At 42.0% G+C, this 14,892-nt stretch overlaps 1 protein-coding gene across 3 annotated transcripts in view; it reads left to right on the top strand.

Annotated features, from left to right (window-relative positions):
- PLCG2 (phospholipase C gamma 2) overlaps window positions 1-14,892 on the top strand; it is a 92,200-nt gene that overhangs the window by 56,634 nt on the left and 20,674 nt on the right. For all 3 annotated transcript variants that reach the window (XM_075576717.1, XM_075576718.1, XM_075576716.1), the window contains 11 exons: window positions 403-495; window positions 1,307-1,476; window positions 1,903-2,103; window positions 4,617-4,736; window positions 5,043-5,223; window positions 5,975-6,049; window positions 7,434-7,543; window positions 8,746-8,842; window positions 9,975-10,041; window positions 10,334-10,491; window positions 14,599-14,701. In XM_075576717.1, coding sequence (XP_075432832.1) covers window positions 403-495; window positions 1,307-1,476; window positions 1,903-2,103; window positions 4,617-4,736; window positions 5,043-5,223; window positions 5,975-6,049; window positions 7,434-7,543; window positions 8,746-8,842; window positions 9,975-10,041; window positions 10,334-10,491; window positions 14,599-14,701 — 1,375 coding nt within the window. The remainder of the gene's footprint in view (window positions 1-402; window positions 496-1,306; window positions 1,477-1,902; window positions 2,104-4,616; window positions 4,737-5,042; window positions 5,224-5,974; window positions 6,050-7,433; window positions 7,544-8,745; window positions 8,843-9,974; window positions 10,042-10,333; window positions 10,492-14,598; window positions 14,702-14,892) is intronic.

Raw genomic sequence — 14,892 nt, 5'->3', positions numbered from 1 at the left:
TATTTTTTTTGATAGATTTCCCCCCAGAAATTTTTATGGCGTATTGCCTTATTAATAAAAACAAAAAGTCAATTCAATTCCAGATTTGGTCAGTGCTTCCATTGTTTGACAATGATACATTCAATGCTTATCTCCCAGTGTTTTGAATAATTGTATACATTGTAATACGATGCACCAACACAACGTTACCCGGCAATTTAACAAATTCCCCCTATCACCCTGCTGTTATTGGTGATGGTCAGCTGTTGCGAAGCTCTATGAAAAGGAACAGTACATGGAACCAGTGTACATGTCAAATCATGGCTCAAAAATGGTTACATAAAATCTCATAGTGATAATCTGTTGAGAGGGATGTTTAAAAACAACTGCAGAACAGTTAACATGTAAACTCTTGTATTCTAGAAATGGTCTTCTCATTACTGCGCAATCGCTGGTGACAAATTGTCATACGGTGAGGAACTTGAACAGAATATAGATGACATTTCAACAGCCAAGGTACTTTTTAGAAATACTATATATTATGTATAAATATTTTATATATATATATATATATATATATATATATATATACACAATATGTTAAATTGTGAGGGCAGTGTAGTCGGAATTGACATTTACTCCTACAATCTGATTGTAAACTCTGTGGGAACAAAACCTCACCTTTCCCAATGTGTACACATATTTGGTGCCCGTATCCCCATTCCCTAGAGACCCTACAAGCAGGGTGTGACAGTCACTTTCTTTGCTCTCTTTTGAAAAACAAGCACTGACTGTGCTAAAGGTAATCTGGCCATTTATTGCCAGTAATCTGCAGGGCGGACACTCTTCTTAACAAGCCCATGCCGTGGGTCAAAGTGTCACTGAAAACGCGTAAAGCACAGAGCACAGAATTACTTCCCACTTCACTGCCAGAGAAGCCAGCAACAGCTGAAAATACAAGAAATGTGCCATTAGACATTTCACCCCGGGGGTGGCTGCAGTTGAAATGTTTGGATGAAACCTCCTTGTATAAAACAGTATATCATTGTTTCAATTCAGCCTACGAGTATTCTTCATGCTTAAATGGCAGGCGTTTTAATAACATGTTATTTTATTACATCCTGAATGATAAAGAATAGACTTTTGTGCAGATGGACTCAAAATCTCCATGGTCCCAAGATCTAATCATTTATTGCCAGTAATCTGCAGGGCGGACACTCTTCTTAACAAGCAGTGTGGCCAGTGGATGAATAACTTGTGATGCAGATCTCTCTCCCTCTCTCCCCCTCTCCCTCTCTCCCTCTCTCCCTCTCTCTGGAACAACCAGAAGATAGATTTACATTTGCAAGAGAAATGGTTCCATGGTCGGATGCGACAGGGGCGCATTATGGCAGAACGGCTGCTCCAAGAGTACTGTGCAGAAATGGGTGGCAAGGATGGAACCTTCTTAGTCCGAGAAAGCGAATCTTTCCCCAATGACTACACACTCTCTTTCTGGTACAGTCTATGCTGAAGATACAAATGTATTTTATGACCAACTGCAGTATTCTATAACAGGGGTGCTCAGCTCCAGTCTTCAAGCCCCCCCCCCCCCAACAGTTCAGGTTTTCAGGATATCCGAGCTTCAGCACAGGTTGCTCAATCAGTCCCTGCTTCAGCACAGGTGGCTCAGAGGCTCAGTCTTCGACTGGAAACCTGACCTGTTGGGTGGGAGGCTTGCGGATTGGAGTTGAGCAGGGAGATGCAGGAAAGGGGAGCACATCAGGTCAAACTTTGTAAGTGTCTACTCCATGTCCATCCTCCAGAATAAAAGACGGACTTACTATGGCGTTCATACTTGAGGGGTCATTAGATAACTAAAGCTGTGACACCTGGATCTCCCCTCTCTGAATATCTGACACGTATCTGTGCTGTTTCCTGCAGGAGGTGCAGCAGGGTCCAGCACTGTCACATCCGCTCCTATCCCGACGGAGATACAATGAAGTATTACCTGACCGACAACCTGCCGTTCGATTGTATCTATGACCTGATACAACACTACAGGGAGTCCTCCCTCCGCTGCGCTGAGTTTGAGCTGCGGTTAACCGATGCTGTTCCCAATCCCAACCCTCACACACCTAAAAAGTACGCACAAGCAACATTCAATCATCAGTAGTAGTGGCATTTAATCTGAAACACCACGTACAATGATATGTTGTGCAGGTGATACATACAGCCTCCTGGTCTGCCCACCTTCCTGTCTGTTGTGAAATTCCACACTGTTTTAGATCCGCGTCTGCCTTAGAAACTTAGGGGTTGCCTTAAAAAACTGGCTATCCTCAAGGTGAAAAAACCGAAGGATCCCATACTGTTTGACGTTTACGGTAGAGAAGAAAATAGGCAGGCTAGGTGGGCCAAGCTGTTCTGATCTGCCGTCAAACTCTATGTTTGTGTGGAGGTTATTCATGAAACTGCGGTAGAGCCAATCGGGGCACTATCACACGAAAATTCTCATTGTGGAACTATCGCACGGAAATCAGTGTGATAGTGCCCCAATCTGCATTACCGCAGTTTTATGAATAACCTCCACAGAAAAGAGGAGCCCACACAGTCTGCCATTTTGCTCTAAAACCGCAGACCCTAATGGATCCTTTGGTTTCTTTTTTATTTGGGTCGATTTTTTTTTTAGGATACTATTTTTTTTAAATAGTATTTTAAAAATGACATCTCTCCTTGTGCTCTTGAAAGCTCATGTACATTGTGGCAGGACGGCCTGTAGCCGAGGTCAGGGAACAGTCCACACGTGTAGTTTCAGGATAAATGAAAACGTTCAGTGGCTTTATTTCTCCACAGCAACATAACATGCGGGTACACTGTCCCTTTAAGCAAATAAATCCTGCTCCACGTTGGGAGAAAACTGACTAACACAGCAGTCCTAGCTAGCAGGCTGGCTGGCTAAACCATACCCAAACCGTAAGAGTCTTTTTAAGCAGTCATGCAAACAAATAAAAGAAATCTTACTTTGGCTGCAGTAAGTAGTGTGCTGTATCCTTCTGGCTAGCAGCACATCTATCCATGTGCTCTCATCTGAGACAGCCAGCTACTGCTGGTAACAAGATCCTTATCTACCTTGCTGGCTCTCAGGTGTCAGCTTACATCATGATTAGCTAGCTTCCACCTGAGTTAACCCTTATGAGTGCTGGATGAAGCACTCAGACATATGTTTCCAAGGCATAACTGATAGGGGTTGACTTCACCCTGTCACATACATGATGCATCTATGAAGATCGCTCATGATTTATTAAACACGATCACTAGCGGAATAAAGCGTCTCACAACAAGGGCGCTTTCATGTTGATGGTTCCTGCGACCTGTAATGTACTGAATTCATTATTATTATTAGTAGTAAATATGGGCTATAATCACTGGCCAACTTTATTAAACCGTGTTAAATCTTCCAGTGCCACACTCTTAGAGGCCATTCAAGTGAATGTGCTGCAAGGTGTTTTCTGGCATCAGAAGGTGTCTTACGTATAGCGCCGCTTAGCAGATATGGTCCCAAAGTGAGCATTATACTTTACTGGGAATTTGGGGATCGATCACAGAATCTCACCTGATAAAGAAAACTTGAAGTATCCTGGCGCTACACGTTACACTTCACCATTACTCTCAGGGAGAGCTTTATTTTTTTCCCCGGGAGATTGGTTTTAGTAAAGTTTCACAGGATTCACTTCCCAGGCATCCTCACGTGGATAAGAGTACACAAAGTTGTAATACATTGTAACCATTTACTAAATCATCAGGTACACGTGTTTAAAAGAATCAGCCCCGCCCTGTCTGTATTAGTGGTCTCTGGTATGGTTTAACCCAGGGGTGCGCAAACTTTTAAGTTCGGGCACCCCTGTCTCCGCTCCCCCTTGCCTACGCCCCCTCCCCTCCTTACCTGCTCTAGGGCTCCACGCGGCATATGACGTCACGATGTCATGTGACACATTGCCATTTGACGCCGCGTTGTCATAGCGACGCGTCAGAGAAGCGCCAGCTGAGAGCAGGTAAGGGAAGTTGCAGAGGCCTCACGCCTCCCCGGGCATTTAATTTAGATGCCTGGGGCTCTGCCTCCACGCGCGCCCCTCTTAGAAAATCCCACGCCCCCTAGCGGGGGCGCCCCCCCAGTTTGCGCACCGCTGGTTTAACCCATTGAATCATCTGTAAACCCCTCTTTAAAAGAATCACCCCCACCCGCCTACCTGATTCCAACTCCTCACTCCTACCACTTATCACCTGAGATCCCAAGGTTCAACAAAGTATCCGGCCGCTCCTCCTTCTCTTACCGTGCACCCCACACCTGGAACAATCTAGAGGAGACTCTCACAGCCGCCACCAGCCTAAGTTCTTTCAAAACTAAAGCCGTCTCACATTTTAATCTGGTCTGTGTCATACGTGTAAAAGATATGTTAAATTGTTCATGCAATGTCTTTATACGTTGCGTATAATCCCTGTTCACTTAATGTAGCCATAACTCTGTGCCCAGGACATACTTGAAAACGAGAGGTAACTCTCAATGTCTTACTTCCTGGTAAAACATTCTATAAATAAATAAAGTTGAATAGTGCCCCACAGTGCTACAGTATTTGTTGATCTACGCTCTCTTCCTGTAGTTGGTACTACGATACTCTGGGTCGAGGAGAGGCTGAAGATATGCTGATGAGAATTCCTCGTGACGGAGCCTTTTTAATTCGCAAGAGAGAGGTGCCAAATTCCTACGCCATCACCTTCAGGTACGACAAACTTCAGTGAAAAGCATGAACCCTGACCGGTGTAAAAGCTTTATACTGGGCAAATTGGTGTGGGAACATGTATTCATTCTTTGGAGTATCTGAAACCTGAAGTGTAATGGAAATGTGAGGTCCAAAAAGAAGATTCTTAAGGGGCGGTAAAGAGATGAAAGTTGTACTAAACCTTAAAGAACCTTATGGCCCATTCAAGTTATTTGCTTTACCGTTATTTAGTAAATCAGAATGATAACGCCCAAATTGTATGGGGAATTCAGTAAATTCACTCCCAAAAATGTCTTTCTTCCCCAGGGCTGAGGGAAAGATAAAGCACTGCAGAATCCAAAAAGACGGCCGTCTCTTTGTGCTGGGAACATCAGCCTACTTCGAAAACCTCGTGGAGCTTGTCAATTATTATGAGAAGCACCCACTATACCGGAAAATGAAGCTGCGTTATCCAGTTACAGAAGAGCTGCTGGAAAGATATAGCACAGTAAGTCATTTTTTCCCTTGGACTGATCATAGCCAACATTTTCCTACACACCGATTGTATTTACCAACTAGTATCTAATGGGTTTAAGGCACGCCAAAACAAAGTAACAAATGTGCATAATGGAAACATATATATATAATATGTAAGTACTCTCTTAGTTTCTTAGTTCAGCACTTTGTTATATATTAAAAAAAGATTAACATGTCCATCCCTACGGGAAACACTTTTTAAGATAAATGTGAGATCTTATAAATAGAGCAAAAGTAATTTAATGAGAGAAAAAAGAAACCGTGATGTCGGCCACAAGCCCCCATCCCCCCCTCCCCCCTAACAGCTGTAACATAAAAGTAATAAAATATTAAAGCAAGAACAGAAATACAGTGTATATGAAAACCACTGAAAAATGAAAGCATCTTTATCTCGATAGCATGAGGAAAGTAAAAATAAATCAAATGAATAAGAGGGTACACTGATAAGGAGTAAGTTCGACCCTGTGCAGGACTTCTTAAGTTGTCATGAATGAATGTCTTCATTTATATAGCGCCATTAATGTACATAGCGCTTCACAGCGGTAATAGTTACAATCATATCAATAATAAGATATAAATGACACAAAGGGAAGAAGTGCTCAGACATAAAAGTAACATTTAGGAACGGGAGTCCCTGCTCCGAAGAGCTTACAATCTAATTGTCATATCAATATAAGGATCGGTTATTACCAGTGTTATTAACTCTGCCTGTTGTCTTTCAGGAAAAAGACCTGAATTCCATTTATGATGTGAAGAGTAAGCTATATGTAGACCCGGATGAGATATCCCCAGCGATGGTATGTTAATCTGCTCCTGAGCCCCGTTATCCAGACCTTTCTGGACCACAGACCCTCCGGCACCAGCGATCACGATTGCTTTCTGGTTCCGGTGACAGGGAATAGGGGTGGCTCCTCCCCGGTGGTTTAGCTCGCCCAGAAAACAAGCAAAAGTCCATGACCTACACCCAGGGGTGCTCAACTCCAATCCTCATTCCCCCCCCCCCCCCCTCCCCAACTGGTCAGGTTTTCAGGATATCCCTGCTTCAGCACAGGTGCAGTCGGACTGAGCCTGGGATTGAGCCACCTGTGCTGAAGCAGGGATATCCTGAAAACCTGATCTTTTGGGGGGGCTGGGGGGGACGCTTGAGGACTGGAGTTGAGCACCCCTGACCAAAGGCATATGTCATAAGGGCACTTAAGGGGATAAGTTACCAAACACTTCAAGTTGGTCCCATATGAAGTATTGTATTATGTTTTATGCGGACCTTCATTTTTGTAAACATACCTACTTATTTAATTAAGAAGTATAGCTGTCCGAGAAAACAAGGATACCAAACAGAGGATCAATAATACATTTTGTTACAATGTACCAATAGCACTAACGGTCGCATCCGATTTGTTTGAGACGCTCTTGTCTTTGAGAGACTAGAGGGGTTATTCATTAATCTGTGATAGTGCCGATCAGTGCACTATCACCTGGAATCGCACGTTGACGTTAATGGGACTTTTCGTGCCCTGATCTGTACTATCGCAGTTTAATGACTAACCCCCCCAGGGAGGTCACGTGATGTTCAGGTAACACACACGGGCCTGCACGCGGCTCAAACATATCGCCGTCTGCTAGTGTTAAAAATTAAATAATTCGGTGTTTTATTGCATTGTTCAGAATTTTTTTGCAAAGGAACATATCCAGTAAACGGGTGTAAAATGTGCCAGTTTGGTGCAGGAGGAGGGCTTTGGGGCACTTCATATATCTTCTCAGTGCCACAGCTGACTAGCGCTTCCAATGGCCTCTGGCAGCAACATGAGTGATGTATCCTATTTTGTTTCTAATTATGCATCATTTGAATATTGGCTTAGCATACAACACAGTAAGACGCTGCCTTGCCTTGTACTGAGGCACCTCACCTGTTCACTGCTTAAAAGAACGCGGGGCCTTTTTCTAGACGCCAAAACAGCCAATCCGGCGGTTTTCAGATGAAAAATCCCTGTTCATAGGGGTTTTCCCAAACAGTCGCTTCGGACTTTATAGAATGACTCCCTCAACCTTTCAGCACTGAGATGGGTGAAAACACGTGTACAAGGATATGGGGGAGATACCAAGCAGAATGTTTGGCTGTTTTTACTCCATTTGTACAGTTTCTTGTGTTACCAACATGCTGTAATATCGCGTATTTCTCAGCCGCAGGGAACAGTGAAAGCTTTGTACAACTACACAGCAAAAAGGCACGATGAACTGAGTTTCTGTACAGGAGCCCTGATTCATAACGTTACAAAGGAGTCTGCAGACTGGTAAGGAATCGGGGAGTCTTTTGCAAGTGTATACTGTAGATGGAAAGAGAATACTGTACTTCATTATCCAATAATATGTTTTTTTATTTTGCAAGAGGAAACCAACGCTGGGTACAAATTGTAGTGTTATTGTCATTAAATAACGTTATACTGTATCATTTCTATTTTCAAGAGAATGTGACTGGTTGGGTATTACTGTTATTGTTCGCAAAAAAGCTCAAATGGAATCCCCCAAACCCATATTCCCAATGAAATTAGGGGTCAAACGAAGGTTGTTGCTAAGATTCTATTTGCCAAAATGATGTGTAAAATAATTATTGAGTCACTATATCAACTATCACCGAAAAGTATCTTTCCTGGAAGAAAAGGAGTTCGCTTTGCAACTTGACACAGGCTACTGAATAAAATAAATTCAGGATCAGGTCCACAGAACTCTGTTAACTTAGTCCTAATAACAGGCCGTAATCAAAATCAGTAACAGATGTTTTTTCCAGAAGTTAATGGATATCCAAAAAGTTAATTATGTGCAAACACAACGACTGTTGTATATATGAGTAGCTTAGGTCTAACGCCATGTTAATTTATCACAACCTTGTGTTAACTTTAAATAACATGGCTGGCTTTAATCATGTCTAACCTAAAGGTGACGTTACTCCCACCCAGACCCTGAAATATGGGTCTGTACCTCTCCTCCAAAACCCATATTTCAGGTTTTGGATGGGCGTCATGCCACCTTTAGGTATGACTTAACCAACGTTGGGGTAAATTTGTGCATTAACTGTAACAGAGCAGGGAATGGGGTGTGTCCGGAGTCCGGTCCATATGTTTTCCCTCTAAGGCAGGTAATTGTAACAGGACTTTGTGGATATGCATTGTTAGGGGGAATGCTTCATTTGCATAACATTAGCACTAATGTCCATTATACTTAAAGCAATGCCTTTTCTAGCCGAAAACATTACTTAACGATTGTGAGCGTTGAAGATCTACGTAAACGCTTGACGAGGAGTTAACTTAAGTTAGCGCCTTCAGCCTGTATTGGACTCTTGTCTTTTTCTTGCTTCATTTTGGGTCACATACTCTCCATAAACTCTGGTAGCAAACATCAATTATTCAGTAAAGGTTTCTTCCTACCCGCCTCGTTGCTGTTTATTGTTACTTTCTATATTCGATATAATGAGGCTAATGGGAAACTTCATGCTCAGGTGGAAGGGAGATTATGGAGAGAAGATACAGCAATACTTTCCCGCCAACTACGTGGAAGACATATCGATGAATGATTCTGAGGTTTTTGCAAGTCAGGTAAAGGGTTTCAGGAGGTCACTACCAACTCATCCCAATATAATCTTCGCAGTTTTATCTGCGACGCTGACATTTAGCCAATATTCTGAGCATTGCGAATTGACGTAGGAGGGAACTGGGCATTGTCTTTATATAACAATACAGGCATACCCCGCTTTAAGGACACTCACTTTAAGTACACTCGCGAGTAAGTACATATTGCCCAATAGGCAAACGGCAGCTCACGCATGCGCCTGTCAGCACGTCCTGAATAGCAATACCGGCTCCCTACCTGTACCGAAGCTGTGCACAAGCGGGGAGACTATAGAGCCTGTTACACATGCGTTATTTACATCAGTTATGCACGTATATGACGATTGCCGTACAGTACATGCATTGATAAGTGGGAAAAGGGAGTGCTTCACTTTAAGTACATTTTCGCTTTGCATCCATGCTCCGGTCCCATTGCGTGCGTTAATGTGGGGTATGCCTGTATATTGTTATTTTGTGGTCTCTGTTCTTAATGCCTGGTTTGCTATGTGTTTCGAACACTGTCACTAAAAGGATTAAACCGAAAGGTATTATTTTTAACTTTTGCCGTTGATGAAGCCATTCGTACAAACCTATAACCCCACACTCACGCGGGGCTTGTATAATCACCCCAGTGTAAAAGGATAGTTATTTTCTGCTGGTGCAGAGTGCCATACATAGCAAATGATTTTGTTGTGTTACACAAATTTAAAGGAGGATATGCTCTCCAAAAAGCAGGGGGTCTCTGGAACTGAACCATGTTCTTTTCAGCACCGGGGACCCTCTGCTCCTAGAGGTACTTACCTCTGTACGGGGTGCCGGTAGCAGCTCCCACAGGTTTCAATGTCCTGGTCTTGCGAGCCAGCAGGAAGCCACAAGGTATGATGTCACAACTTCCTTTTGGCCCGTATGACCCGGGACATTTAAACCCCCCATTATGATAGCCCCAACTTGCCCAGACGGAGCTGCTACCAGCACCCCCTACGAAGTTGTGTATCTCGGGAAGCAGGGGGTTCCTGGAGCTGAAATGAATGTAGTTCACTATATAAACGGGCTAAATGTGTAGCTTCCTAACTCTTCTCATAATGCCTGATTGTTGAACATTCTCTATTCTCTGACTCAGATTATTGAAGACAGTCCTCTGGGGGCCATGTGCAGAGGAATCCTGGATTTGGGAGCGTACGATATCAGTAAGTAACTATATGGGATATTAAACACTAATAATCTCATTGTCCCCCCTGCAGGGGTTTTAATAAAGCTACAAGGGAATTACAATGAAACAAACCAAAACGACTTAAATCTTGGGTTAGGATATGGAATGCACACCTATTTAAGCACCTAAATGCAGTTAAAGCCCTTTTTGGGAGTAATTTGAATGTTCCCAGCACTGTTGGATCGCTAACCAACACTAAGATGCACAATGAGACCACACTGCTCTGTGGCTTCTTTGTAATCTTTAAAAGACTCAACATGTTTCCACAGGGAAGTTACCTAATGGAAAGAATGAAAAACAGTTTGTCTTTTCACTGGAACCCAAGAGCTCAGAAGACCCATCAGTAGATTTTGCAACTGACAAGGTGGAAGAGCTGTTTGATTGGTACCAGAACATCCGACAGATTGCACAGCAAAAAGGAGCCGAGGTAACTCGCAAAACTCCCCGAAATGTAAAACGTGTACCCTAAGGGCGTGAATCAACTGCTGGCTAAAGAGAAGGGCGTTTTTTATATTTGGTGTTCGAGTTGTATATTTAGTATTGCGTGCAGTACCAATGAAATTGTTTCTGGATAAAACTGTCCTTTATTTTAAGAGTCAAATTGAACTCAAAATGATAATACACTTTGACACTAAAACAAGAGGACTTCATGCTGCAATCTTTCTCCCTGCGAATTTTACAATTAACCCCTTCTCGCCCTGCACACTGCTGACGGATGTATGGTCCTGTGTCTCACTGTCCCTTTCATCCATGTAATCATAATTTAATCATTGTTTGTTCTTGTATAGCAATGCTAGTTTTACGTAGCGCTTTACAGAGACATTTTGAAGACACAGTCCCTGCCCCGTAGAGCTTACAATCTATGTTTTTGGTGCCCGGAGGCACAGGGAGATAAAGTGACTTGCCCAAGGTAGCCGACACCAGGAATTGAACCAGGTTCCCCTGCTTCAAACTCTGTGCCAGTCTGTGTCTTTACTCACTGAGCCGCTCCTTGTCCTATTGCCCTGTCTGTTTATTTCTTCTCTGCATCATCTGCCTTAGGCCGCGCCCATTGAAGAACGCACTAGCTTCCGCGCTTCCTCCTCCCGGCGTCGCACTTCAAATACAAACGTGTTTGTATTGCGAAGCGCCACTCTCCCTGTAGTGCATGTGCACGCGCACTATGCGCATATGCATTGGCGTCCTAGTGTTTGTTTCGGCGCGAGCTACGTAGCTCACACCGTATCCTGCACTATGGACAAAGCCTTAGATGGCTATCTTGTTTTTCTTTTATTTTTTTACATCTGTGTTAAACTCCTGGAATCTCTGTAAGTCAGTATTTCTGACCAGAGGAAGAGAGGAGAACTCTCAAAAGCTTGTTTTATAATATCTATTGTTTGTCCACATACAAAAGGTATCACCTAATACTGAAGTACTCTTTTACTCTGCGCTATTGCAACTGGACTAACACGTTTATTTGTACTTCGTTTATTTTAAGACACACCTTTTAGTAATGTAACCTCTTCTTGCAGATGTCGCCAACATTAATGTTCATCTTGGTGAGATTATACTGGGAAATGTTGTGTTATGACTAGAAATGACCAGGCTTTGTGCAGCTACACTTTTCTTTTCTACACTGTCACACTATATAGATAACTACTTACATTTTGTAGGTTTTGTTGCAGGTTTGATAAAAGCTTCCCAATTTATTGTTGCCCTCTCTGGTAATAAAAACGGGCTAATTATTTCGCCCCAAATTTGTATTTGCTGGCATTTTTTTGCATTTTCAAATATTTGCAAAAGTGTTGGAATTCTAAAGTCAAGACTATGTTTTTTTTTATTTATTTTTTTATAAAAACGTGTATATTCGAGAATTTGAAAATTGTTAAATATTCAAAAATTTTCCCAACCTCTTCCCGAAAAAAAAAAAAAAAAAAAATCTTAAATTGGAGCATATTAAATAATTCAGGAAAATGGAAAAGAATATTTGAAAATGTTTAAAAAAATGGATATTCGAAAACTTTGACATTTAAAAAAACAAAACCACATCGAATTTCGACATTTGCTCATCTTCAGTTAAGTGGCCGGCTACAAATGCTACTTATATTGTGTTTGGCACTGATAACATACCTGCCCAAGAACATCAAGTCAACAGTGTGATAATGGTCCAGTCTTGGTTTGATATCCCCATGTGCAAGATTCTGTGTGCAGCGCTGCGTATGCTGTCAGCGCTATATCAGAAAAAAAATATTATTAATAATTAGGCTGTAAATTCCAAAGTTAACACAATTTCTATTCCAGTCCAGGCCTTTTTTTTAGACTAAGAAGCCTATTAAAAACACATTGAAACACACGGATATATGTCCTCTATTGGAATTAAAACACTGGTTATATATCAGGGCTGAGACCAAGACACAAACTGCATAGGATCAGTCAGAGAGTACATTACTTTACTCACGACCTGCTCTCCAGTTATAGAACTCGTACTCGATGGAAAGCTGTAATGGGCCAGACAGGTGTCCTGGATATAATGACCATTCCTCATCTCATGGAATATTCTATTCATCTGTAGTTCATATAATGGGTTAACTTACATTTTAATGCCAAAAACATCCTTTTTTTTTGTTAATGAAGATTTGTTTCCTGAATTAACATGTCAATGTGATTAGTGTTTCTTTCCTCTGATGTGATAAGAGAGTTTTATGATTCAAGAGTCCAAGAGGGTCCAGCTTATCAAATTGGGGTCAATTGACCCTACGTCAATTAATGAGCGGGATCATATTTTAAATACCTTTTCCTTCCCCCCAGAGGAAGATTGCATTGAAATAAAGCGATCTCCCTGTGTAATTCTTAATTCCGTTATTATAATCGCCACAAGCAAACTTCCTATGAACACCAATGTGGGTCCCAACGGTGGATATCAGACTTTAGGATTATGGGTTTCCTTCACCCATTTCCTGTTGGAGTCGCCAGTAAAACATTGTTCTATGAACCAGCAAGGCAGACCACATTACAACTTAATGGGGGTTATTCATGAAACTGCGGTAGTGCCGACCAAGTACTATCGCACGGAAACTTCTACTAGCTTCAATGTATCATTGGTCCCTCGAGCAGCAAAATAGTTATCGGTCTCTCCACAGGTGAAAGGGTTAAGGATAATGAGATGATTTATATTATAATAACCAGCATTAGACTTCAATCAAGTCATAATGAAAACATCTGGAGTTAAGTGACTCTGACATCAGCCACGTCTCTTGATTGCTAGTGACATGAATATCTTTAATCGCAATTGACACATTATACATTTTAAATTGCTTTTCCCAGCTACATTAACAACCCACATACATATTTATGCTCTTGCAGTAGATTCATGAAAATCACTTTATTTTCCACGTATTCTGTGATATGTGGGTGTGACTTTTTTTTTTTATACCTCTCGGTGTTTGTAAAGTGGTTGAAAGAAGCGAAATGTGCATATATTTAAAAGCATGGAGTGCATTATTTCCTTAACTCTTGATTAGTTACCTGCTTGTGTGGCTGAATTAGAATTGTAATCTGTTATCAACATGTCCTATTGGAAGAGTTCATGGTGACGTGGTTAGCATAGCAAAAAGGCAAAGCAGGAATGTGGTTACCCTACAAACCCTAAAAGGGGGGGGGGAGTTTGTTTGCAACCAAACCTCTTCGGTGAACAGAAAGCTGAAAACTCACGTGTGATATGTCTTCTGTACTCATTTTTATCTACAGCTGTAAATATTTGAAAAACGTCACAAAACATGTTAAGATTAATTAACTTTTACCAAAAGGTAGAAGAGACCATGAATAGCATGTTTCCGAATGTAAGACTAAGCGGCTATGTCTCCCCGTTTGTGACTATATCGGTCATCATTTTGTGGAGCCAATAATGATTGCATTGTCTCATCCCACACAAATCCTCTATTCACACCCTCTATCTACTCCTTCCCGCTGCTGGGGATCTCCCCATAGCCTGAAGCCAGACATACACACCTGATCTCACTCATGCCTCCCTGCCATCTCTTCCCCTGTAAATGGTGTTAACCTTTTCATTTAATACTGACCAGCCTTAAATCTCACCCCACAAATCAAGCATCCCAATAGCCTGCACTCATGGCTATTGTCCCACACTCAGTCACTCCTACCACCCATTGTGAACAAGCACTGCAATCTACAGCACTTACTCCCTCACCTGCGGTCTGTAAGTTTCCCATTAAACCTCTTAGATTGTAAGCTCTTCGGGGCAGGAATTTCCTTTCCTATTGTCTGATTTTGCTGCACTTATTGTATAATTATAATTCCCTGTACTGTATTCTTTATGAAGCCCTGAGTACACTTTTGGCGCTATATAAATAAAGACATACAATACAATCTTTTCGGGTAAAAAAAAAAATGTCTTTGCCCGGTCGTTGATTGTTGCGGCAAACATCATTTGGAAAAGAGAGGAGAAGAGATTACTATTTTAAATCAAAGCAAAAATGCTCCACAGGAGGTCTTCCTTTCTCTTGAGAAACTAACTGTGCTTCGCAAATATTTACAGGCTTTTGCTATAAAGAACTGGGAGAAGAATCAGTTAATTGCCCGGGAAATATCAGACTTGGTCATCTACTGCAAACCAACGAGTGAAGCCAAGGACAATTTAGGTAGGACAACTTGGTTACGAGACACACCGCTTTGTAATGTGTGAACTAATCCTTCCAGTGTTGGAGGGGGATGCCATGCACGGCTTTGCTCTTTATCTTGATGAGGTTGATACTGCTCATACATAGGGAGTATGGAGGAGACCCTCCAACATTCTGCACACAAAAATAGGTACCACTGTCGTTTCTCCACT

This window comes from Ascaphus truei, chromosome 19 (assembly GCF_040206685.1).
Source record: "Ascaphus truei isolate aAscTru1 chromosome 19, aAscTru1.hap1, whole genome shotgun sequence".
In the NCBI taxonomy this organism is placed as follows: Eukaryota; Metazoa; Chordata; class Amphibia; order Anura; family Ascaphidae; genus Ascaphus; species Ascaphus truei.
This window is presented reverse-complemented; position numbering and strand designations above follow the sequence as displayed.